This window comes from Dromaius novaehollandiae, chromosome 7 (assembly GCF_036370855.1).
Source record: "Dromaius novaehollandiae isolate bDroNov1 chromosome 7, bDroNov1.hap1, whole genome shotgun sequence".
NCBI classification, from domain to species: domain Eukaryota; kingdom Metazoa; phylum Chordata; class Aves; order Casuariiformes; family Dromaiidae; genus Dromaius; species Dromaius novaehollandiae.
The window spans coordinates 13,795,667-13,822,563 of NC_088104.1; the positions used below are offsets into that span (position 1 = coordinate 13,795,667).

A 26,897-nucleotide genomic window follows, 5' to 3' on the forward strand; every position below is an offset into this window, starting at 1 on the left:
AAAGTAGTGGTATCTTACTCTATCACTAGGGAAATATAGAGCCCAGTGCGGGCTGGGAGCAGCCAGCTTCTGACCTTGCAGCTTGTCAGTGGCCTAGGAAGGGGCATGGGAATATCTTGTGCCTCTGGTTGCAGCGTGGGTCTGGGATCTGTGCCTCGTTCCCACTTAGCCTCAGGAGGAGGATGTGAGGCATAGTTAATATTTGAGATCCACAGAGCAGAGAGAGGGCATCTGATTTACAGTCCTTATCTTCTCCCTCACTTGCTTAGAAAGAGCTGCAGAAGTGCTGTATTCATTCTCTTTTCTTCAGTGTGATACATGCTAACCTGCCCTGTGACCAGCTGCAGTTCACTCACACAAAACATCCAGTGCATTTGAGCAAACAAAATGTTCTTCTACAGCCAACTCTAAACAGAGGGGCATATCCTGCCTCCTCCTCCATCACTTTCCTCTGTAGAGTAGGAAGCAGTGGAGCACCAGAAAGGCAGTGTCCCCTCACAATACGGATATGTTAAAACATATAGATGTGGTTAGGACCATCCCTGGAGCATATGCTTTGGTATTAGTCAGTCATGGAATTTGTTTCTTAATGTTGACTTTAAAAATCTTCCCAATAAAGTGCATGTGACATTATGTGCATGGCAGCAGGTGAGGCCAGGACTGGGTGTGGTGAACAATCACATACACCTGTATTGCCTCCAGTCCCATCTTTGTGAATCCCATTCCTATGGTAACCTCTGAGTTAATGTCAAACTGGAGTCAAAGGCAACTTAGAGGGACTCTCCTGCCTTGAATGCATTTGATATTGTTGATGTTAAGCATCTTGACATAAGGGATCTATTCTCAGAAAGCTTTGGTGACCAGGTGTTTAGGGCAGACTGCAGTTGCAAAGTTGCCCTCTGGAATATGTGCTCTTTCCAGCCTGTTGGGATTTGCACGTACAGGCATTTGCCCAGGTGTCTCCAGGCAGGAGGAATCCAGAATTCCTGTGACAAGCCCAGTCCAGACTGGCCACTGCTGCTCAGCCCGGAGCTGCTCTGGGCAGTTCACCCTCTGCCATGTCTCTAGAGTCACGAAGTTGTTAGCAGAAAAATAATAGCTGCATACACAGCAGAAGTATCAACAGTTCCCCACAGACGGGCATCCTATTTTAAGAAAGTAATACGTTCTTACAGCCTCCCCCATCTTCCAGAGCAATAAAGCAGCACCTGCATCTGTCTAGCCCCTGTTTGTGATAATGCCTCTTTTCTACCCCCCATACTACCCTCAGCTCCCCCCCCAGGTCCCTTCACTCCTGGCTGAGGACAAGGCAGGGCTCTGCCCTGGCCAGCAGCACACCAAGCAGAGCTAATTGCAGGCCAAAACGTTTCCTACAGGGAAGTCACCCACTGGAGTTTCTGTCCAGCCATCAGTGTTCCTAAAGCTTCAAATACAGATAGGCAGGCAAAAGGAGCTAGGGAAAAAAAAATCCCATAGCTAATTGGAATGGAAGTGAAGGGAAGAGGTGCAAATCCGACTTGAAAGAGCAGCCTTTGCCTCTGGTAGTCAACTGGGAAAAATAACTTACTGGAGCGTTCAAGAATATGAAACACAAGCAAATAAATGATGCTGACAGTCTGATCAAAGGGTTGCTATACATGAGAAAGCCTCTGTCAGTGCCAGACAGGTCTCCGTGCGCTTAGGAACCTTGCCCAATAAATTTGATGAATAGCCACATGTAATGTAGGAGAAACTAACTGAATTTTGCTCCTGGAATCTGTTCCTGATGTAAAGTGCTTTCGGATTCCATAGTCCATTAAAACCACATTTATCAATGGATGCAAAAGAGAGGAATTGAAGGAAAAATTACCCTGCCCCTGAGTTCACATGGAGGGGAAGGATCTGAGCATTCAAAGTGATGCAAAAGCTGACACATCAGTTGGACTTGATCTGCACAGGGGCATTTACTAGCAAAACTCTGTCAGCATAATGATGCCACTATAGGTATCACTCCTTTGTAGATACACTTATTCTATAATAACAGATCTGAAACAATAACAACTTCCCAAAAGAAGAGTGCTCTAGTTCTCTAGTAAGTTTATATGTGTGTAGTGCAACCCCTAGACATACAACACATCAGCTTGCACATTCGTTACACACATTCACATTCGTTAACACATCAGCTAACCTGAATTAAGAATGTTTTTCCCAGAGAAAGCAAGGCCAAAGAGAACTGATACTTCAGAAAGACAGTTCCTGTCCCTTGAATCTTTAGAATGCTTTTACAAGATGAGAAAGCCCAATCGCAAGTGGAACAAAGTCCCTCCTGGCCAGCGTTTGTTACTCGGCTAGGAGGAAGGGTAAGAGATTACACTAAACTGTGTATTGCAGAATAGGAAACTGGGAGAGAACCTGCTGCAGCACCATCTTTACAGAGTGCACTTCTTCACTGAGCCTCTGGAAGATAAAGTAAAAAACTCTGTGTAACAGCAGCTTTTCCATACTTGAAACAGTTCTGGAAGGGCAGGAGGTTCCCAGTGGCTATTGTGGCAGCTGAATGAAATTGTCACTTGTGATAAGGCATCTGAGAGCAGGGGAAAATCCTGGCTCTTTGCCCACTGGCAAAGGTCCCAGTGATTTCACTGTAGCCAAGATTTTTACTCTGTATGTGAAATGAATTACCAGGGTGAAGCTGCAAAAATAACATCTTGTAGCGGAAGACCTACAGAAATCCACTTACAGCAGTGTGCCTGTGCACCCAAGTCCTGCTGCTGAAAGGAGTGTTTGTACTGGTCCTGAAGAACAGCGTATTGCTCTTTTAGGAGGGAAAATGAGTTAGAAAGTGGTCAGTGCCACTAAATACGCCTAGGGTGTCACATAACTGCTCATCTGTAGGCAAACACACTTTCTGGGGGGATTTTTTTCAACCCGTCCCCTTTTTTTGCTAGCTTTCCCTGAATTCCCACAAACCCCAGGGACTATCTGTCAATATCACCATAGCAACAAGAAGGCATTAATGGTATCCTGCCTATTGACAGTCAGCTCCTATACGATGCTGAGCTGGGTGAGCCATGGCCATCAGCTTCAGGGAGAATAGAGAGTTCAGGACCCCTGTAGGATCAGACCTCTTTTTCTTCTTTTCCTACATCTCCCCAGGGAGGTCCTGCATTGTGTGGTGGCAATAAAGGACACATCTCCTCCCATAGCAAGTCATGAACAGTATGTGCTATAAGGAACTGCTACCAGGAAGAGCCAGGGCTGAATTTGCTGCACAAGTAAGGATGAATGTGCTCTCTCAGGGTTTGCACTGGGCTGTGGCACTGAGAGACACTTTACATTGCAAATAAGCAACTTATCCAGCCAACCTACAGGGAGCTCAGAGCAAAGCAAGAGACTTGGGGGCCAGGAAGGGGGAAAGGCAGGCTAAACTGCAAGGAAAGATAAAAGACATGTCGTATAATTCTGCAAAATGGTGCTGAAGGGAGGGAAATTCTCAGCGGGTGTAAATTAACATTGACAAACTACACTGATTTACACCCAGCTGATGCTCTGGCCCGCAGTCTAATCGTCTGAAAAGCATCAGCATCTGAAAGGGAGGGGGGTTATTTAGAGAGGCCCATGGGGGATGCTGGGGACTGATGAGTCGAAAGGGAGCAAAAAAGAAGAAAACAAATGCGCCTACAGCTCAGCGTGACCATGACATGTTCTCCCAGGGGAGCAGGTGGGGAAGTGCCCACCGCTGGCAAGATGAAAAGCAGCCCTGGGCTGGGAGGCCTGTTATCTCTCTCCTTGTTTCTGATACTGCCTCACAGGACTGGAACGGCCTTTGGGGTGGTGCTCGTGGGGTGACTGGGAGGAGGCAGGATGGCCGGGGAAGAGGCTTGTGATGTTTCCTGGGGTTGATGCAGAGGCAGAGCTCTGTAACAGGAGCCTGGCCAGCCACAGCAGTTCTCTGTCAGGGCTCTCACTGCCTGGTGACAGGCAATATGCAGTTTCCAGACCTTCAGAGGACAAATCCCTAGACTGAGACAAATGAAAATGAAAAGCCTCTCGGGTTTTCCTTAGAAGCATTGCTAAGTAACGCTACCTCCACGCTTGAAAGAAGTGGGAAACATGACTGCTTGTGGCCATCCACGCCCCAGACAGGACTGCTGATGCTGCCGCAGTCCTGCTTTCCTCACGGAGAAACTGCCACCACAAGCAATATGCTGAAGTGCCTGTCAGCTTTGGGATGTGACCAAACAAGATGTAGAGTGAGATCATCTAACTGCCTCATCCTCAAGAACACATCCCTCCTCCCCCAGGCCTCACTCTGAGCTCACTGATCAGGCGTGTGTTGCCAGCTTGAAAGGACTCTGCTCGTCCACCTTCCGTCAGCTTTGGGAGGTGCTGGACAGGTCCTAGCACAAAGTTAATGAACTAAAATCAATAGGGTTATGTGGAAGGACTTTTTTTCCCCACTAGTGAGATGAGAGTCAGGGCCCATGTTGTCTTGTCAGAAAGACCAATGCAATAAGTCACTAATGCTCTTCTTGTTTGAAATTTATGATCATGCTGCAAAATACCTCCCCCGGTGCAAGGGAGGGAGGAGAAATTTTTCATTTAGATCTTATTCTTAGAATTAATGTGTGATTTTTCTTCTCTGCCTTGTGCATTGTGAGGGTTAAACTGAGACTCTCAGGGCAATGTTGGAACAAGGAATTAAGAATCCCTTCAACAACCCTAATGGATTTGATTGTGTAGGGCTTGTTTTCTGTTGCCTGCCTGGGATAGGTCAAGGCAACATAGCTGAACATGTGAAGAGCTGTGGTTCCATGCTAACACCCTGTCCCCTGTTGGTCTTGTATCACTAGTCCAACCAAGAGTATTTTCACTTTGAAAAAATTCAGCATCATGAGCCAAGCTCTGCAGATCACAAGATTAAGCTATGAGTTAAATTATGATGTTAAAAAAGCCTGATTTTTTTCCTTGACTTTTCAGCTTGACTTTTCAGCTTGCTCTTGCCAGAAAGTGTGTGAAAATTGTGAGCTGAGAAGCCAGTCTTCAGTGCACACAGGAATAAAACGCAGCTGACTGCTTAGATGAACACTGTATTGATCCTCATCACATCCTGCATGGGGAAGGGAATGGCTAGCTCTTTCCTGTTACTGGCTTGATTTACTTTTCTCTCTCAGTTCCCATGTTTCCCCAGCCCAGCATACCCCCTGCATTTTTTATGCACCATCCTCTCTGCCTTCATAAAACACATGCAAAGGATGAAGGTAGTTTTTAGATAATCTGGGATGTAGGTCCCACTCGCAGCTCAGAAAGCTACTTCCTTTCGTTTTCATTAGCTACCTGAAAAAATACTTAGCTACTTTTCATTAGCCTTCCTTCCTACACCTGCAAAACTTCCTCTGCTTCAGTCCTAACAACATCTATTCTCCAACTTCCCATTCCTGACTGGCGCAAGACAGTCCCCATACCTCATACCCAACAGGGTTTCTTCCTCATCTCGCCAGAGAGACAGGGCCTAACCTGAAGGGTCCACTTTAAAATACAGCATGATTAAACTCTGAGACTCATTGCCACGGGGTATTTCGGTGGCCAAAGGTCTAAATAGATCCAAAAAGGAATTATACATAACGGAGCACAGGACCACTGGTGGCTAGTAAACATGAAGGTCTTAGTGCACATTCCAGTTCTGGAAATTCCTAAAGTGCTGATTGCTAGGAGGTGGGGACTTTGATGCAGAAAAGATCTACCTGTGTCTGCCCTTTTTCTAAGTATCTACTACTGACCATTGCTGGAGACAGGACTTTAGGTTGGCAGTATTGGGCTGGGTCACAAAGACATGTCTTGCAATTGGCTGGGCATTGGTGGGGTTGTGCCAGGAGTGCACCTCTGTCAGATGGAAGCCAGAGGAGAATTGTCTGGAGCTGGTCCTGGGTAGTTAGAGCTGATGCTGGACCCTTTGCTAGAGCTGAGCTTGAAGTGACAGCCTTGACCTTTTCTGTCATGCTGAGGAACAACAAATTTGCTTGTAGTCATTTTGCTGTCATTTGCTGCAATTAGTGCTGATGTTGTGTCTATGCAGAGTGGAAATTTGGGTGGAGGAGCAGAGATGTTGGAATGTGAAGTGGGCTCACATGTGGCTTTGAACTTCCCAAATCTCAGAGAGGGCCTGGATGGGTTTTCCTGGCTCAGGTTAGCCTCCATGAACTGCCTGAGTCTGAGCCAGGAATCTTGGAGCCAGGTGTGGAGCAAGGCTGGAGGCTGCACTCAGTTCAGGCCTGCTCCTGACTAGGCTAACAGAGCTCTGCATATGCCCGGGCTGGGGCAAATGGTGGATAAGCTCTGCTCTATATGACCCAAAGGCATGGGAATGCTTGGTTCATGGTGTGTACACAGGGCAGGGGAAGCTGCCTGGGGCCTGAACATCAGCTGACTCAATCTAAACATTGGCTCTGCTTGGTTAAACCCCCCCTGGACTCTCCCTCCACCTGTAAGAAGGGAGCAGAGCGGCTCATGGTGTTACAGTGAGGTACAGGATCTGTCAGTCAGATGATGCATGCGGTGGCTTCATGGGTGCTGCGGGTGATCTGTGCTAGCAGGGCACTTTATTCCTAAATAGGCCTTTCTTCCTCCTGAGGAGGATTCAGCCGAAGGAGGTTTGTGGTCAACCAGGGTCCTGATCCGCTCAAAGCTGGGGAGGTGATGGGTGATGCCGTCTCCTGGGACACTTCACAGCCAATGTTGCTGAGCAGCAGCAACTAGGACACAAGATGGAGGTGTGATGGCAGTGTCTCCAGGAGCATTAGTTAGAGTAGCTAACGTACTCAGCCTTCCTGTGCTGCAAGGTGATTAGTAATCCCTTGCAAGCTCCATCCCCTCAGCTGCTATGTCAGGAGGACTGTTGGACCAATACATTGTCCAAGAGATGGTGTGGTGCAACAGTGAAAAAAAGGGGGATACTCTCTCCCAGAGCAAGGAAACAAGTGGGAACTCGGATCATCTTGAAAGTCCATTGCCTGAAATCAGTGTGCTGGAATGCCTACCTTCAGAGATGGGCTGGAAGTATCACGTCATCACGTCCTTTCTGAAGGAGGAATACAAGAAGAAAACCATGCTGTGTCGCAAGAAAAAGCTGCTGCTGAGACTTAGAGAGCAGCCAGAAAAGTTCATCAAAAGCACCACTGCCAAGTGCAAAGATGTATGGAGCAGTATGGCTTCTCAGGTGAAACCTTTCATGTTAATACAGCAAATTTCCCATGCAACTTAAGAAACTTCACAGAAGGGGAGCCAAGAATGCTTAAGACCTTCAAGTGATTCCGTAAAATTTTGAGATTAGCTCTTACACTGCCTTGAGATTATTTAGGAGCCAATCTAACTAAAATAGAGGTTCACATGAAGTTATGGCGATTCCTATACTGTCCCTAGTGGAACAGTGGGTAGATCCCCTTAGCAGGATTTTCCCATGATGACCAACAGATAACGTAGAGAGATATTTCCCCTCTGGCACATTCAGCTGGCAAGTCTATACCTCCGAGCTGCACTGACCAGCCAGCCCTGATCAGAGCAAAGTTGTTTTTTTTTTTTTTCTGGAGGCAATGTAAATGATGGTGTTGCTTTTGAAGTGGTACCTGTTCGGCTTCTGCCAGAGATGGGCTGTGTAAACTTGTGTTGAATGCAGTGGGGTGGAGGAAGAGTTGGGGAAGCAGGAAATAAAAGGAGAAGAAGAGATTATGTGAAAGGAGGGAAACAGACAGACAACATGACAGGCAAGCAGCTCATTTCACTGCAGAAATTTAATATCGTTGTATGTGCTCTCCCCTCTAGACCCTGGGCTGCTCTGTATGTGGCTTGTTCTGGACAGTACCTTTGGGAGTATGAGGAGGTACCCACTGAAATGCACAATCTCATGGGAGCTTTCCATGTTATCGGGGGTCCCCCTTACTCTCTTCTCTTCCAGATGTACCAGGGGATGTTGCCAGTGTAGTTAAACTGTCTGTCCTGCCAAGAGGAGAGCGGGTTGGGCAGTGGGGAAAGAAGAGGTATCACTTGTTCTAAGAGGTTCTTTACATATTTAAGTGGCTAATTTAGCCTTGATAATTGTAGATGTACAGTATTGCACACAAAATGTTATGTCAATAATAGCATATTATCAGCTACAAATACAATTAGTGAAAAGTAGAGTATTTACAATGTGGCAACACTGAAAATCTTTCCTTTTCTCATATACTGAGATGCAGAGTGCATTCTCAGATTGAGACCATTCTGGGTTGCTTAAAACAGCTCTCTATTTGCAGTGTATTATCAGCCACTGGAGTCATCTGACTCCAGGAGCTTCAGAGGTTCAAGAGAGACTATGTTTCATGTGCCAAGCAAGGAGACAGAACTGGGACCCAAGCAATGGAAAAGGCCGATTTTCCAGTTATTTTCGTTGATAAAGGCACCTTTACTAAGCCAATCTGCATGGTCTTTTGTCATGACAATTTATACAGTGTCCTGACATCTTTCTGGCTCTAGGAAGACATAGTCCATGCTTCTGATTCAGCTGAGAACACAAGGACTATAAAAACTGTGAACAGTCTGTCGTGGATATGGTTTTCTCTGTATCATCTAGTTTTGAGACCAAGTTGTCACTTGTTTCTCTTGTTAGTGATTCTGATTTTGCCATGGAGCAGACTTTGAAAGTGGTGATGGCACTATAAATTTGAGGAACATTACACTTATCTGTTTCCCCTAAGAAAGAAAAGAAACTGCACGTTTAAATTAGCTGCTGTGGCTGTACCTCTCCTGCTGCAATTAACAGGCAGTATATAAGCCTTATTGCTGCTTCAGCTGCTAGAACAAAAAAAACAAGAAATGTAACTGCAAGCACCTAACCCTCCTATATTGTCAACTAGTTCTTGTAGCACAGCTCTGGCTAAGTGAATAGTCAAGAAAGCAAATGTAATCAAGGCACCTTTATTTTTCTTGTTAGCCTTTGACTTGGAAAATAGATGTGTTTCGTTCCTTTGAGACTGCTGGTGATCTGCTAAGCAGCCAAAGTGGAGTGGCATGCATGACATGGCAGTAAAGACATCATGCTGTGTCCATGAGGTTTGCTGTGTCGGATAGCACAAAACTCACAGCAGTATCATAGCTTGCTAAAATCCAGTGTGCAGCTCTTTGAAATGTGCCTTTCCCGTCCCTCTAGCTGATTGGATCTCTCAAATAAGAGGGAGACTGTGCTCTGGAATAAACCATCCTCCATTTAGTGGTGCAGTTTGCAAAACCTCAACTAGAGAAATTGGAGTAAGACCTGAAGGTTCATTCAGTCCTTTATTCTAGGCTGCAGTAAGGTGGCTCCTGTTCCTCCCGTCCCTCGGAATAGGATGCCATGGGTCAGTTTGGCGTGATGGGCATGACTCATAAGTTAATTTACTTGCAACTCAGATCTCTCACTCCAGGTCTGGAGAGCGGAAAATGTACCACACTCACTTGATGTCTCTGATCAAGGCAGGAGAGGCCAGAAAGTAGCAAGCTGCTGTCCACCATCTCATGGAACAAGTTTCCATGTTTGACAAGTCTGTCAAGAAAATCTTGCTTCAGTAAACCCTGCAAAGCAGCACTAGCAAACCTGCTCAGTCCTGCCAGATTTTTGTGACCTCTTTTCCTGAGAACTTGTGAGATTCTGTAGTCCCCTGTCTTGATGTCCCCAGAGTCCTTGAACATGACGGATTCTCCCCATAGTAATTTTCACCAGAACTGAACAACTTATTCTTGTTCCTGCCTGCTTTGTCCTCCTGACATTTTGTCTGGTGCTCTACTGGGAAGGTCAGCCAGGCAGAACAGTTCTCGTGTTTATGGGAAGGAATAATTTATCCTTCAAGCTTTAATCCTTGATAAATAAGTTCTTTGGGGGGATTTTGCAGGAAAATGAAGGTTGGTGGCAAGTCTCCAAACAGGCACTTATCAGAGTAGCAGTGAGGACAAGTTGATTAAACAGAATCACATGTTAGGAAATAAACTGAGCGCACCATGCCTTTAGTCAGCGCTCACTTAAGGCGTGTGGCTTAGAACAACCAGAAGCTTTTCAGTCCCTGAGCCAGGGAACAGGCAAATGTTGCACAGACAATGTGATCAAAGAGTCATTCCCACAGCAGCAGTAAGCAATAAGCCCTTCTTTGCTATTTGGCCTGCAATAAGCTAGCATTGGCCTGGGGGATTGCTGGGCTAGAGGAAAGCCTCGGCTTTGGAGTAGTGCAGATGGGACAGCCAGGAAGTGCCCAGGTGGGTAAACAAAGGAGTGCAGCTTCAACCCACGGTGCTCAGGTATGCCTGGGAGCAATAGAGAACTGGCAGGTCACTGCTTGGTTTAACTGGAAGAGAACAGGGTGCACTAGTTCTGCTGTGTACCTTTAGTAAAAGGTAAGTTAGGACCCTGACCTGGGACACCATGCAGGAGATCAGCCCTTATTTCTCTCCATTGCCTCCCACTTCTTCTGTGGCATCTGCTAGTTTCCATACCTTGGATCCCCTGCAGTCTGTAGCTGTATCTCTGAGGCAGTGGGAGGACAAACTCTTCCATGTCCCTGCAGTTCCCAGTATTTGCTCAATGGCGACCATGTATGACTGCAGCTAGACTCTTCTGTATGTACAGTGAGCTGGGAGGATGTGCTGAAAAATCATCTTTCAACATATTAAACGTAAGAAGCATATTAACTCAGATGGTTTATTCTGTCTCCATCTCCCACTTTCCTCCAGCAGTGTCTAGAACATGCTGGCAGTAACATTACTTTAGAGCCGAGGTTGAAGACACGTGCTTTGTATTGTAGTGGTGTCACTGATCTGACAAACTTAGGCATTTGAGCTGAAGCTGTGATGCTATTGCTGTGTGCTGTCAGGAAAGGAGCACAAGAGCTGGGGAAGGAGAGGAAAGGGTTCGGTGTTTCCTGGTTACAGTCTAGGTCAGAATTACCCCAGTTATTCGTGGCATTTTACAAACACCGGTGCTTTCCTCCTGTTGCCAGTGTCTTTGGACAGTAGGGGAAGCAGGCTGTGCAGCAGCATGAACAGCCCCTTCCCAGATCATGGCTTGGGCAGCAGTTGGCCTGTGTGTTCAGTGAAACTAAGCTTGACACCTAAAACGATGTGTGTAGCCCTCAGGGTGGTGACATGAGGGGAATGGGTAGGATAAGAAGAGTTTAGTAGGAAAGAGAGGTTCTTTCAAGGACGGAGTGAGAAGAAAGAGAGGTGCTTCTGTCCAAGCTGTTTTTTATGAGATCTTCACAGCTGGCTTGCAAGCACGAGGTGGATCAGAGCTCACCTATTGCTGAGGCTCCCGTCGGTCTACCCAGGGCATTGAACTCTCCTTTGCGTGCTGACCTCTGAGGTACATCCATGTACACCTTTGCTCTGAGCTCCACTGAAAGTATCAAAGGGACTTTCAGTGTCTAAAGTGTTTTGTTAGAGCTCAAAGTTACCTTTCAGAGAAAGAAAGCTCAGCTGTGATGGGTGACAAAGATTAACACAAATGATCTGGAAACAAAATTCCCCTCTTCCTTTACTTAATCCAGTATTTTTTGGTGCCTGCCTACCTGTCAGCAAACTCCTCTGGAAAGTCTTTCTCTTTCCCTCCTTCCATCTCGCACATACACTCTGTCTGTTCCTGTCCTCTCTGGGTCTTCCACTCTGCAGTCCTGCCTCCAGCTCCCCCTCTCTGTCTCTCACTCTCTGCCTACTCCACTATTCCAGCAGGAGGTTTCTCCCAGCTGCTCCGTCCGTGAAAGCAACTTCCACCACCGCACACACATGTCCTTCCAGAAGATCCTGCCCTGACAAAGCAGCAGTGGGTCCCTGCTGCCCAGCGGAGCTTGCAAGCACTAACATGTTCCACATCCACTCAGGAAATCAGTCTCTGCAGGGCAAATGGGTACCCTCTCCTCTCAGCAGGTTTGAAATGTTCCCCCATATAACAGAGAGGTCAGCTCAAGGGATGCAAATACCCATGCGGTGTGGTGGGTCTGTGCCATGCCGCTGAGCAGGCAGGGGCAGAGTGGGCTCCAGCCACCCAAGCTTGGTGGCTCTGTAGCTGTCCTGCAGCTCAAAGATGGGTTAGAGCCACAGTGCTTGGCAGTGAATTTCTACCTGAAGAAAGACTGTGATGACACAAGTCAGTCATATTTTCAGTGCTGCCCCATCTGTTTATGAAGACAGCATGCAAAGTCCTGGACTCAGTTGAAAGAAGTAGCAACAGACAGATTGCACTCAGTCATTTCTGTGCCTCAGAGTTTCTCTGCTTCCTTGCTCTTCTCATGACTGCTTCTCCTCCTGTCTGTGTTCTTCCTTCACTTGCTCTTTCTTCACTGGCTGTCTCTCTTTCACACAGACACACGCAGAGCTCACCAAATAAGTAGGTATCCTTGTGTGTGTAGCCAGGGAACCTGCCTCACAAAGGCCGTAGTTTCTCTTCGGGCGTTACTGTATAGCTCACTGCCTTGGGCAATGGCTGCTTTGGTTGCAGCTGTCACTACAGCAAGGGTCATTTTCTCTTTCTACTGAGTCTGAAAGGAGAGTGCAGAAAGCCCACTGTGGCTTTTAGTCCTGTGGTTGTGACCAGATCACAGGCCTGCCTGACAGGCCATGACATCTCTCATAACAACAGTTTCTCACAGGAGCCTTTCAGCACAACCAGGAGCCCTATTCCCTGCTCCATGTCTGGCTCTCATATCATCTCATTCTCTCTTTCTTGACAGATCATGTTATAACCTATGATCACAGAAAGTCCTGGTCCTCACATTTCTCTGCTGTTGCCTGTGGGCTCCTCCGGAGCCGTGAAGAAGGGGAATTCCAGTCCCAACCTGAGAAGACTGGGTGAGAAGTGCCTGTGACATCTTGGGAAACAGCCACACCCTGAGAGCTAGTTTCAGTTAATATTCATGTTTAGCGATTGTGAAGGACTGCAGTAATATCCTCCATTCATCAGTGATCCACAGGAGGCTCTGCCTTCCCTCTCTGGGATTAGGTTAGAGAAAGTTTCATTAATGTGTTGAGGGGGGGGGGTTACCTTAACTTGAGTCACTGTAAACAAGGGGAGAATCAAGCTACCAGGGTATGACCAAGATTGGCCCCAGGCCAATCTTCACTGCCTCAGATTTCTCCTCAGATGGAAGATGTCCGCTGGTGCCACACATGGTTAGATAAGTGGGGTGACTTAGCCCTCAGAGAGTAACAAGTCTCTTCGTTCTCCTCCTGGCCAAGATGTCTGTGCTGCCTCAATGCTTGGCAGTGTGTGGACAACCCATGCCCACTACAGACCAAACAGTCTGGGCTGTAACTTACATGGTCATATTGTCTAGCTTTACCAAGACCTCTTCCTGGCTGTTCAACCTGGCCATTTCTTGCCTGGCTCATTATTAGAGCTCCCTTCCCTCCATCCTAGCTCTGTGCTGCCTTATGAAGCTCAGGCTAGCCCCACACTGCCTGCCAGGTCTTGTTCTTTCCTCCTGTATGTATGGTCCTCACTCATTGCCTTTGCCTTTAGATGCCAAGGGAGTGGACAAGGCTCTAGCAGACAAGCTCTGTGTGACTGTGGGTGAGTTCATGAGGCCTAAATCCTGAAGAGAAATTAGGAGGAGAAATCAGTTCACTGCAAGGAGGGCTGTCTGATTCAGATGGCTCCTTCCATTTTCAAGGATGACTTAGACACTTAGCCTACATCCTGCTGACTTTCACTGAATTTAAATTGGATTTTAACTCTCTGCATTCTCTGAATATGGGATTTAGTCAGCTGGATCCCCTGAGCCTTGCGATGCTGAACACAGTGCATATGAACAGCCTTGGAAACCACACTTTCTCCTTTTGTGCCTCCACTGAGCTGTAACACGTGGTGATCATTCAGGCCTATTGCTAAGGGGTCAGGAGGGTACATACATGAAAATCAGTGAGGTACCTCAGGCTCTTCAATGAAAAGGCTTGGAAATGCTTGTCTCCCTGTCACTAAAACACTTGCACCTCCCCTGTGAAGGGTGAATCAGAGCATTAAAGGGCTGCAGTGTTAGTCTCAGGGACAAAACCACCACCAGTCAGCCTTCTTCTTTCCCCTTCCTATTTGAGCCTTCAAGGAGACCACACCTTCAAGGATGATGTGACAACATCATCCTTTCCCACCCCAGCCGCCTCCTCAGCTCCCCACAGTACTGTCTGCAACCCCCTTGAAGAAAAGAACCTCATTGTCTCTTGTAAATCTCCTGTCTCCTTAGTGCTGCTGCTTGAGTAAGCTGGGCCCCAGCAAGCACTTCTGAGGTACCTGTTACTATAGGTGAGCAGTGTTATTGTGAGGGAATAGCTGATGGTAGAAAGAATCGCTTCAAAATTAAAACGGGTAGTGTAAAGCCACCTCTGGCTTGACTAGAGGTGGAAAAGACTCTCCTTGGCAGGACGCTAAGTCCTGCAGCTCATCACCTAGTTATGCAGCTCTGTCCGTACGCTGTTGGCTGTTTGGTTTCTGCATTCCCTGGAAGCAGACTTGCTATTGCATCCTGGGAGCCATGACCAGGCTGCTTCAGTAACTCATCTTTCCTTCCGTTCACAGGTCTGCGCATGGTGACTCGACCCATGTGAGAGCTCTCTAATGTGAGTACCCAGCAGCACGCTTTGCTGTCTGTGGTCTGTGGACGTTGACTGGCATCTAAGCAACACCCCAGCTCCCTCCTCTCCCCCTAGACACCAGTGTCTTAGAGCCTCCATGTACATTTGCTATGACATACATCAGTGTTGATGAGAGACAGGAAAACTGCCGGGTGATCTTGAGCTGCCAAAATAATCAGCTCTATGCACAACATGGCTTAAAGGATTTTTCAGTTAGCAGCATGCATCCACTAAAGAACTTAGATACTGAGATTTTTTCTGGGGACTTCCACACCCTAGACTCCTGCCACACAGGCAAGGCACCTTTGGCAAATCCTGTGGAACACCGGATGTATCGAAGCGTGGAGAACCTTCACTGGGCAACGGTAGCTGACTCTGGGCTGTATTCTCACTGCCGGAGCCTGGATAATGAGATCTTTTTTCACTATAAAGGCACCAGGCATTGGTCAGAAGGCTGTGTGGATGCGACCCCGGTACAGAGCACATCAGACTCTTTGAGGAAGCTTTCTCTCTGTGCTAAACAGACATCACAATCGGCACAGAATGTGCTGCTGCCTCCCTTTGCCAAAGTGCCTCAGTGGCTCTTCCCTTCTGCAGAGGAAAGAGCCCTCCACAGGGATGCCAAAAAAGAACTGAAGGAGAAGCTGAGGCTGCACAGTACCAAGGTGGCAGAGCCCAGCAAGCCAGTGCGCCCGCAGGCAGCCCTGACTGACCTGATGGCCCGGGAGTTCTTTGAATGCCAGACGTGCCGGCAGTACAAAAATGCTTGTCCTCTCAACTGCTGCACAGTGTTGGTGGAACGCACTGCTCTCAGGCACGACCTCACAGGGAGGCAGAGACTGTGTTTTGCACACAAAATCACCAGTCCAGAAGACATCAAGCAGGAGGCTCAGAGAAGGCTTCAGCTCCGAAGGCAGAACAGCTCCCCCAGTTTGCCCCTTCAAGATGCTGGGAAAAGCCATGAGGTGGCCAAATCCAGAACAGCAAAATCCTTGGAACAATGCAATGGGGAAACGGATGTCAAAGTGACATTGGGGCAGAGTCAGAAAGACCGCTGCAAAGGGAGGCTTTACATCCCCACCTTCGAGGAATTCAAGCAAATGAGAAGTAAGGAGGCAGATTCATCTGCCAGCAGCAGTGGGCCAACAAAGTGCTCAAATAAGGCACTTCTTGCAAACAAGACCCTGGAGGAGGAGAACAATAAGAACGTCTGTCCAGAAGCTCTGGAAACCAAAGCTGTGAAAGAAGCCACTGTCACAGCGGAGGAGGATGATGATGTGTTCCATGAAAACCACATCTCTACTGGCTTTTCCCATTATCCAGCCGCATCAGATGGTTCTGGGATGAGCAGCCCTGAGGTGAAGGACATGACCTACCAGATCTCCAGCCCGGATAGGTCCCCAGTCCCCATTTGCTCTAGCCCAATTCCACGATCACCTTTGCAGGCAGTAGCGATCTGCAGGGCTGGGCAGGAGACCATCAGTGATGAGCAGCGGAAAGGAGAGACAAGACAATTGAATGATGTCCTTCACCTTAGAGGGCATTCGCTAGCTTCTGAAGCCCAGTCATCTTGCTGTTCATCGCTGCTGTTAGAAGCCACAGATTTATCCAGCTATGGAGCTAAACTACAAAAAATGAAGGATGAATTCATAGGTTCAGCCCTGGAACTTATTAAGAAAAGGTAACATGGTCTGTGGGGTCACCTGAAACCAATTCCCTTATAAAAATCTAGTCTCCTGATATGTACATGTAAATCCTGTAGCTGGAACACTCTGCAGGCAGAGCCTCTTGTTTTAGGGACCGATATCTACGTGGATGTGTCTTTATGCTCTTGAGCTTAAACTCCATCTTTGCATGGGAATTAAGCATCAAAAAGCATTTTCATCAAGACTTTGCTCTTTGTGCACCTTAATCCTGTCCAGACAGCAGCCAGTACTAGTCCTGATGCCCCAATTTCCCACCCATTTTATTTCCATAATCAATTGTTGACAGATCGGTCGTTTTTTGAATGTCTATTAAAAGCAGAGAAAGCAGAGTGGTACAAAGTATTACTACAACCCCTAGAAAAAAGATGTAGTGTTTGGTCCCATCACCACAGGACATGAATTCAGGTGGTGAGACATAAAGGAATAAGCACTTTCACTTACTGCCTGTACATAGTGAACTGGCAAACTAGCGGGAGTAGGATGGCTGCATGAGCAAAATCTCATTTTCTCTCTCTTTCACTACCCTCCAGAGACCAGCACAGACAATGAGTGAAAGTGCTTGCAAATACCATCCTCCTGCCAACTCAGGCAGTGTAAGCAGTGACTGAAAATACTTCCATAGTGTCTTCCTCCCTCTCCTCCACCCAGGGTTTTTCCCTTCTCTAGGTAAGGCATTCACAAGGACTGCTTCCTCCAGCTTGGTTTTGGACATTGCAATCTTGCTCCTGCCTTCTGAAGGGAACCCTTTCCTATACAGGCAGGTTGCCCAACAGGAATCAATGAAGCTCTGGGAGAGGAGCTAGGAATTTGGAGTAGTTACCACTAGCTAATCACTAGATAAGGCTGATGGAAGAATGAAGAGTAGGTGTTGGTGGAGTCGTTTGTTTCCATAAACTGGGCTTCCGGGACTGACTTTTCCAAGAGTTACATTTGACATGGTTCCTGGCTGCTCCCAACATCCACATATGTGGTGTGTGAAATGCCAGGGCTCCAACCTTGAACACTGGATGGTATTTCTGGAATGCTAGAGGGCTGGACTCAATTTTTAGAGGAAAGGGACTTCTACACAGGAATGACAGTCACCTAAAGGCATTTTTTGGAGTTGAAGCTACCTGTGTAGACAGAGCCAGAGTGACAAGCAGAAGTACTTCTGCAATTCTGTAATCCAAAGGGAAATAGGTGGTGTCAGAACCATAAATGCTTCCTTCAGCTGTCCAGTCCAGCCTTTGTGCTGTTGTACTAGAGCATGAAAAGCTGATGAAGAAATAGATGAGAAAGGTATGGTATGCAACCATTTTCATTGGCTAGGCTATTTTTATCATTGATGTGAAATGAAATACACAGAAATTAATAACACAATCTGTGAGTAAGAGCATACGAACAGCTGTCTCTAGGCAGATCAAAGGTCTGACTAGTATCCAGAGTCAGAGGTGCATGCACAGCAAGGTGTACAAGAACTGGGTAGTGCATATGGTATTTCTTCCTACTACTCTCCTACCTTCCAACTACCTTCTGCTAAGGGACTTTATGATTTCATTGTGGTTTCTGTGCTTTTAATATCCTCAGTCATTTCAGTTTCTGTGCATGTGCCCAGTCTCTCCACTTGGATTTGTTAAAAAATATAAGGTAGTTTTATTAACATGAAAATGGGAACTCATCTGAAAACATGAGCGACAGTGGTTCCATGATTAGAGAGATTGTTTTATCGGAGGAACCACCCTTGCCTGTTTATTTTAGATAGTAATAACAATTAATGGTAAAGGCTGTCATTTCTTCAGGATAACAGTAGAAAAACAGATCTGTTGGCAAAGAAGTGGTTAATTCCAGTTTCCTTTGGGTAGAAATTTCTCACTTTTCTGTCATTTTCACCTGAGACTGTAAACTGACTGAGGGTTCATTCATAACTCAACCTGATTCTCACTGCAGAGGCTTGGCTTTTTGGGTCTTTTGTCAAGTTACACTCACGGGAGTCCAGGCTACATTTTTTCTAGGTCTCAAATGAAATGAGCCAAAAGCTAGGCATTCAGTCCCATTTCCACAGGTACTGAGCCCAGCAAGAACAAGGTCAAGCTTTTGATATAGAGGCTGTGATGGAGTGTCACAGAATAAGAGAGCTGAGACTGTCTTCTCTTTCTGGTGGTTTTGTGTGTTACAATTTTACAAAGCAGTTTTGTCTGGCAACTTAATTGTCTCCCCGGTAATTCGTAGTTATTTAGTTATAACTCATTTAAATGGCTTAATATTTCTGCAGTAAGCATTTGTTTGATTTGCAACTTTATAATGATGGCAGCTTTAATCCCCTCACGAGTTGCTAGATACCTTTAGCTTAGGTTGTAATCCCATCTGGGAAGGGGTGTTGAGATCTTGGTGGAAATCCTTTAGGCATTTTAATATATATTCCACTTTCTGAACCTGTTTAAGCAGCAAAGAGCTCAGGATAAGGATAGGCAAGAACCAGGGACTCCTGTCTATGAAACGGAGTGAGAAGGTAACAATGAAAACCTGCAAAAGCAAAGAAAGGACACAACTGAGGAAGAAGGCTTTCTGAAAAGAGTGACTGGGTTTTATTTGGGATGGCACAAGGATGGTGGGTACAGACACAGCTTCCCACAGCAAAGAATCCCAATTCTGGAAGGAAAGTGCCAGTGGTGGAAGGGACAAGAATGTTCCCATTAGCTAGAAAGATTTAGGCAGGGCTGAGAAGTGCTGGCCTGGAAGATGATACATTTATGAAGGATCCCATAGAGGTAATGAAAGAAAGCAGATGCATTTACAATTGTACACCACAGACCCGGTGCCTCTGTTGCCTTGAGATTCAGAGAAAGATGATGGCCCAGAGATGTAAAAGGACTTTCAGAAAAAGCCTACCCTCCCAGTGCTGGTCTGAGCCTACCGTGTGTCTTGGAGAGAACGGGAAAAATTCATGTCATCCCCAACCAGAATAACTCCTATCCCAGGAAGTGGTTTGATCCCACAGAAGGAAACATGCCAGGCACTCTAAGGGTTTCAGTAAGGACTTTTGTCATTATCCTTACATTACTGTAAGGAGCAGGGGCAGTAAATCTGACATTAGGGATGACAGTCTCTGGGCCCAGGTGGCAGGATCCCCACAAGCCATGCAGTCACGCTTACAGCCATCAAACTGCAGCTGGCAGAGAGAGTAGAGCACAAGGAAAAAGCAGTAGGCAGGGAGTATAGCAAGATGGTGGAAGGAGAGACCATCACACAGGGAGGCAGAGATGAGAAGATGAATAATGCAGAAGGTGTAAAAGAAAAGATGCTCTGAAACCCAGAGTAAACTCAGTTTAGACCATTGTGTACGTCATCTGAGTGATACCAGAAACCAGCGTGTTAAGTTTTAAGGCTCAGATAAACAGAGACCATGGTAGACTGGAAGCTGGCATCAGTGAGGGTCTGCTGACAGGTAAAACTGTACAGCTGGAGGAAGAATTTCATAGAAAAGGGAGAGGAAGGCTGAGAGAGCAGGGAGAGGAAAGAAGCAGCATCTAGCTTGGCCTGGCAGACTGTCGCTAATGGTGTGATGGGAGGGCCCTGGCTGGGGAAAGAGAAGTGAAGACCAGGTCTTACTGGTGTGAGTGTGCAGACGGAGGACTTGAAATGCTGTAATGTGAGATGTGGTGAAAGAAGGGCCTACAGCATAGGGTCAGAGAAAGGGGAGAGAAGGACAGAGAGAAAGGGATGGTTGTGTCTCCAAGGAGCCTGCTGATCTCCAGACATACAGTAGCAATACCTTTCTGGAGCCCACAGAAGAACAGGAACCACACAGGCAGATCTGGGATCACTTTAGGCTTGAAGGTGAATGCAAACAGGCCACATGCCCCAAAGAATAATGTAAATGCCGCTAGCTATTGCCTTTCCATCCAGAGCCTTCCAATGATCCCCGCTGTAGATGCAAGCAGAAGCACTGCTGTGCAACCACCTAAAAGTGGAAGAAGTCAGATAAGCACAAGGAGCTGGGCCCTTGGCAGCAGAGTTGGGGGAGCAGAAAGGTGGCTTAAAGCTGGCTTGTGCCCCCCAGTCCTTCTGCAGCTCTGTGTGAGAGCAGAGGGGGTTGCTCAAATAGGCATTGATGGAGAACCACTCCTGGCAGCTCAGATCTCTGCTTGCAGGTAGGAAGGGGACAGTATCCCTTTTTCTTGGCCGTGTTCCCCTCTCCCTCCTAAGCTGGGGCAAAGGTTAAAGGAACAGCCCTAAGTTGTGGTTCTACAAAACTGCTGTGTCCTCCTTGTTTTCGCTCCATCCTCCTGATCACACTGGCAGTGCAGCGCACAGCAACTGCTCTGTGGTGGCAGCAGTAACCTGTGCACAGCATGGCCAGCACGTCATAGCGGAGATAGTTAATCACAATTAGAAGTAGGGCAGTCAAACCAGGGCTGAACAAATCTCTATTCACACAGCGTGGGCTCTGCCATCATTGCCTTTCTTACCTCTAAGTGACCGACCATGGAGTGGGTTTAATTTCTCAGATAATATCCTATCACTCTTCCTTAACTCAGCTCTCTGAATGGTATTGGTTCTTATTTCCCACTTCAGGTCATGTCTGGAGATTTTTTTTAAATATCCCTGTGGCTTATGGAAACCACAGTAACCAATGGCACATGGTTCCCAGACCTTATTGGTGGAAAGCTGTTGTCAGCTTCATTTAGAGGAGCAGTAATACTCTAGAGAACTTTCCATGTTTCAGTGGATGATCTTGAAGCACTGTAAAAATGACAAATGAAAGCTCAGCTTCTCCCTGACAGCATGGGCTATACGGTGTGTAGGTGGTGTGGTCAAGAAGAGAAGATCATATCCCAGTTCTGAGCTCTTTTACTGACCTTGGATACATCCTGTGACCTTTCCATGTCTTAGCATGTTCCTTTCTTTTTGTGTATTTCAGCCAGAAGCTGTTTGGGGAGGAGCAGGTTTTGGAAATGGCGGTTTGCTGACAGTGGCAGATCCCCTTCAAGAGGTTTCTTGCTCCCTGCTCTCTGCCTTCCCTCCCTCTGCTGTGCCCTGCTGAACTGTTCAGACCTTACCCCAAACAGCATCAATGAAATGAACTGGTTTGGAATAAGTGCCTATGAGGGAGAGTATTTTTTTTAAACCCAGATCATTTCACAGGCTGCTCTTAGATCATGGCCACACAATTAGATCAGACCAACTGAAGGGGTTGGTACCTCCAACCATGGCTGGGGACAGGTGGGAGGGAAGAGACAGGCGCCTCTTAAATTGATTAGCCACAGGACAGTACCGAGGGACTGTGGCCTTGCTGCGTGTGTCTGTAGTGTTCTTACTGCAGCCCAGTAAGGGGTCTAATACAGTCTGTAATACAGACTGCTCCCTTTCTACAGGCAGGGAAAGAAAGGCCTGGAGAGGTGAAATGACCTGTCCGAATCCACATGGCAGGGAAGTAGCAAGCAAAAAGTAAAAGCTGGGAGCCTCCTGTTAACACTGTGCCATCACAGCCATGTTATGTGCACAGCCATGGCTAAACTCTTTTATAAACTTGTAAATCCTTTGGAAGTGTCAGCTGGGACCTGGAAGCATAAATGGAGAAAGATGAAAAAGCATCAGCTGGAAAGTTGCAAACCAACTTTTTGGCCTGACAACAGAGCTAGTCTGTGTTCTGGGACATTTGTTCCCTCTTCAGTGGTTTCAGTACAGGCTGATGGTTTCTTATCAGAGCCAACTGTCACTCATTATAAAGAAAATGCCCATCTGTCTCGTATGTTTGCTTGTAGGTGACAGTGTTGGAATTGCACATTAGCAATATGACCTACCAGAGTCAGCTTATAAGTGAAGCCTTTAAAAGAAGCAAATTTTATCATAGGAGACTTTCGTTAAACATAAAATACATGCATAACCTGAAATATGTTCCTGACCCTGGCTCCCTCTGTGTGGAAGCATCCCCATCCAGGCCTGACAGCCTTTCTTTTGAAAGGAATCTAAGCCAATAAAAATTAAATAAGCCTCAAATGAAAGAAAAATCTGGATGTTCTTCCAAGTAGGCTTCATTACGCATGGAAATAAGGCATCTTAGAAAAAAAAAATTAATCCTAAGTAGTGTAACTAAGTAGTGTCTTCCTCTGCCAAGTCAGTGGTTTTGCACCAGCCTTTCTGTGACTAGAGAGATGGTGTGACTTAGAAGGAGGGGATCATGGGCTTGGAACAGGCTGCCCGGATCAGGCAGGCCAGGCCCTTGTCAGGCCCAGACAGGACAGCTGCGAGCAGGAGCATCCCAGAACTGCCAGGTGGGAACAGCAGACTCTGCTGATCCCTTCAGGACTCTTAAGTGCACCAAAAGACCCAGTCAGTGGTTTCAGTGGGCTTTGGATCATATGAGATGAAAAACAGAGGGAAAGCTCCTTTAATCCTCTAATCTCTTCAAAGTATTATGTTTTTTAGCAGGTGACTTTCTTCCAGATGAGCAGTATGATTTCTGTGTTGATAACATCTCTTTAAATAGTGCAAAAAATGGATATGGCCTACTCGGAGTTTTTTCTAGTCCCTGTGCGAGAACCTCATGTTTTATGGACACAAAAATGTCACGTGAATACCTGAGACTTGATACCCCAAACTGAAGGTGGCATGAGTGCAACTGGCTAATTTGTGCTTGTATAACTGAGCTGTGTTTAGAGTCCCTAAACACATGCACAGCTCTAAAATTAACCAGGAGTTTGATCTATGCCAGCCAGTCTAGGTTTCTGCCTGAACTTTCCCTGAACTGTTGCAGCTGGTTGTTCAAACCCGGGCTTTCCGCTCAGCCTCATCTGTGTCAGGATCTGCAGGTCCTGCACATGTGATGTTAATCAGAATTTTCTCCTTCCCCTGCAGCTGCAATGCCGAGACTGCTGCCAAATCCGCCGCCAAGGGACAGTGTGATTTGAGGAAAGACAATCTCCCACCTCCAGAGGACAGCCAGCAACCCACAGTGATGTCCATGGCAACAGAGACCTGGGAGAACAAGCCAAGCAATGAGGCATCCAGCGATGCTCAACCTGCTGGGAACGTAAGGGAGAGGAATTCCCCTGTCACCTCGAGCATGTGTTTAGGAGCTGTCTTTCTTTTTTTTCTTTGTCAGAGGCTCTGAAGGATCCCTCCCTTGTAGAAAACTGGGCAGGCTGGCAGCCTGGGATCTGAAGTCACCCCAACTCCCATGATCAATCAAACTTTGTTAAAAAAATGGGATTTCTAATGCCTTTTTTATTACAGTTAATGAAACAGGAGTCAGTTATGTGCCCCTGCCTGTCTGCCACTACATTGCTTGCAGGGAGTCCAGCAATAACCCCTTCATGAGCCCCCCTGTGCCCCCAGCCCCTCATTGCTGCACTGCCTGGGAGATCAGCCAGGCTCCTTCTTCAGTCTCCAGTCAGTCAAGCCACTAGCGTAAGGCTAAAAGGAAGGAGTTCCTGAACCCACAGCACCGAAATAGTCACAGAACAGAGCCAAGCTAGCTCAGATCCCCAGAGGACAGGCCCGGTTCCCACTTTAGGACCTTCCGTTTCTGGGGGTCCCTGGCCAGAGCTATGCTGTTCCCTTCTTCCTGGCTGTTTGACAAATGTGAGCTGGCCACCATGGAGCCACTGTGCTCAGTGCTGTACAAAGGCAGAGGGAGAGAGATCCCTGCTGTCAGGACTGAGCAAGACAGAGGGACCTGGGAGGACAGATTTCCCTACAGTTGGTCATGTAGCAGAGCTGGCTTTACAACCCCACCACTGATGGATTGCCTTTTCCTCCCTTTGGCAAATGAAATGCAGTGGCAGCAAACCAGGCCCTGCTTTTCCCACCCAGCAGTGGGTCCACCCCGCCCTACTGCAAGCCCACTTGTCTTTCTTACAGACCTCCAGCCCTGGCTGCCGCCGATCCAGCTCTGACATCGTCCACGAGAGCACGGACAGTGCCAAGGCCCAGCGAGAGTGCCGGCTGCGGCCGCACTTCAGTGACCCCATGCCAACAGACTCCGTGAAGAGGAAGCAGCTGGAGCTGAAGATTGCGGCTGCAGCACGGCAGCATGCACAGAAGCGCCGGCAGGAGCGGGACTATGGTACCCACATTCTGCACACTTTGAAGGGCTGATGGGCCAGATGCTGAGCCCTGCTATGCTGGTGTAAATATGGAGTAACTCTCCTGACCTGGGGAAGGGAGGCATTCTGGATTTAACACGGGTGTGCAAGATATCAGGATCTACTCTGCTGTGTCTCTGTCTGTGCCTGGCAGATGGCAGGGGGAGAGGGAGCCCAAGCGAGTCCACAGGCATAGGCAGTGCAGGGGTGGCAGGCCCCAGGCCTCACCTGGAGGCCGTTTGCTTCTGATCCCATCTTCCTAGTAGCAAAACAGGAGAGGAGATGGCTTACAGCCCTGCTTTCACCAAATCTCGCCCCCAGGGTTCCTAACACTCACCCCTGTGCCAGCTTGAACTTCCCAGGTGAGCTCTCTGCAGCTGGCAGAGCCTGTAATGATTTGTGTCTGTTCTCAGGTCCAGTGGTAGCAAAAGCCAACCTTGGCCATGGCGGCAGCTTCGATGAGACGCACCGTGCCCCACGTGGCTCCCTCCGCTCCAGGCACCACTGGAGCAACGTCAGCAGCCTGAGCACAGACAGTGGGATTGTTGGTGTGAACGAAGACCGGGACAACCCAGATCCCAGTGAGGCCACCCGGACCAGGTCGGCGGAGGTGGCGAGGGCAGACAGTGGTATTGGCCAGACACCAGCCAGGAAGTGGAGGAACAGGGCAGCGGAGACCCTGAGCTCCCTGCAGGCCTGGGAAGCCCACCGGCCCTGCACCGACTGTGGAGAGAGGGACCTCCCAGTGGAGACGGATGCACAGAACTGCAACCAGAGACGGGCTGACCTCTGCGAGAAGTGCTGCAAGCGCAGGACGGAGCGCAAGGAGTCTGTGCTGGAGTTTGTCAATACGGAGGCCAGCTACGGAGAGGACCTGCGCATCATCAAAGAGGAGTTCTACCTCCCCATGCAGGCGGCTGGGCTGCTGAGCCAGGAACAGCTCCTTGGCGTCTTCAGCAACATCCAGGAGCTCATCGACCTCAATGAGAACTTCCTGGAGATACTCCAGGAGGAGATCGATCGGGCTTTTGACCAGGTACAATGCTTGGATTTTCCATGGGGGCTGGACTAGGCAGACACAGGGCCAGGTTTTGTATTAGGAAGGCAGCATAGAGCAGGGAATGAGGAGGTAGGACTCCTGGGTTCTGGTCATCTGCCCAATACCTTCCTCTCTCAGCTGTTGTAAACAAGTGATTTCAGTAGGCCTCTGCCAGTTCAGAGCTGCTGGCCTTGCTCCTCTGCTGTGGTAATGCTGCTAACATTAGCAGACCACCAGCCTAACTCTGTCCTGTTACCAAAGTTAGCTTTAAGCCAGTTAGCTTGGACACTGATAAGAGTATGACCATGGGGGTATAGAGCTCAGCTTGATCTGGCCACCAGAAGGGTGAAGGGGACCAAGCTAGCCAGCCACACTCTTCTCCAACCCTGAGCTGGCTCATTTCAAGCTGTCTTGGATATGCCTGCCTTGGGGTTGAAGTTTATTGCAGCTTCCCTCCAGGCTGGCTGCTGGAGCAACGGGTGCTTCCTGCTCTGATGACAGCACAAGGGACTTCCCTATCCCCCCAGCATGGTGGTCAGAGGGCAAAGCAATAGAAATAAGACTCCAGAGCACCAGACAGTCACAGCAAAGGACAGATAAACAGCTCCACTCTCTCCTTTCTTTAAGGAACCACAGCTCACTTGTTGCTATATCAGTTTTGCCAGGATGTTTTGTTCTCTAGGAAACACATTCGTCATCTCCCCCTCCAAAAGCCTGCATGTCAGATTGAGCAACACACATCCCAAGAACTGGCAACCTTGACAACCACTCTCTTATGCCTGTCACAGTGAGGACAGCTGTGTACTGCAGTCATGATGTCCTCCATGAATAATTTATTGAGACAATGGCTCCTACAAACAGCTATTGGTTTCCCTGGTTCCTCTCCCCGTCTCTGCCTCCACGTTGCCCTTTGCAGTCAGAGCTCAGCACTGCACTGAAAGGCCATCAGCAGCCAGAGAACTGCTCCCTCTCTCGCTGCTGAAATGAGCAGTAACTGCAGAGCCTGTCAGCATACACCTAGACAAAGCTAATAGCATTACATGGCTCCAGATTATTATTATTCCCCTTATTCTATTACACATCCAGAAATCAAAGATTTTTTTCCATGACATTTATTTTTTACTTAGGCCTCAAAGTAGCCAGTAGGAGCACAACTGAAGGAGACTCTGCTTCCCAGCCAGTCTGGTTGCTCAGAAAAAATGCAGAAGCTGTTAAACACCAGGTCTGTTATCTGAGTTACAGGCCTACCCTGCCCATTTGTTCCTCAAGTGCTGTTAATTTAAGCCTTGCTGCATTAACCTCATGGCAGACCTTGGGGCAAGGAGGGCCCCAGTGCACCCTCCTGCCTAGCAGGCTCATTCTGGCCTCTGAGCCCCTAGTCTGCCGAGGCCAGATTCCTGGCTGAGCCTGCAGAAGCAGAGTGTCCTAGGTCTCTGTACGTGTAGCAGAATGGGCAGTTAGACAAGCTTTCCTTCCCCTCCCCACGCACTG

General features: G+C 47.8%; 1 protein-coding gene across 3 annotated transcripts in view; it reads left to right on the top strand.

Moving 5' to 3' along the window:
• LOC112994256 (uncharacterized) overlaps positions 1-26,897 on the top strand; it is a 50,746-nt gene that overhangs the window by 20,943 nt on the left and 2,906 nt on the right. Inside the window, exons 2-6 of one of the 3 annotated variants that reach the window (XM_026118492.2) lie at positions 12,702-12,970; positions 14,540-16,276; positions 23,139-23,313; positions 24,144-24,348; positions 24,781-25,403. In XM_026118492.2, the coding sequence (XP_025974277.2) occupies positions 14,706-16,276; positions 23,139-23,313; positions 24,144-24,348; positions 24,781-25,403 (2,574 nt within the window). In that variant the 5' untranslated portion in view covers positions 12,702-12,970; positions 14,540-14,705. The remainder of the gene's footprint in view (positions 1-12,701; positions 12,971-14,539; positions 16,277-23,138; positions 23,314-24,143; positions 24,349-24,780; positions 25,404-26,897) is intronic. The other 2 variants (XM_026118491.2, XM_026118494.2) reach the window with 2 other exon arrangements.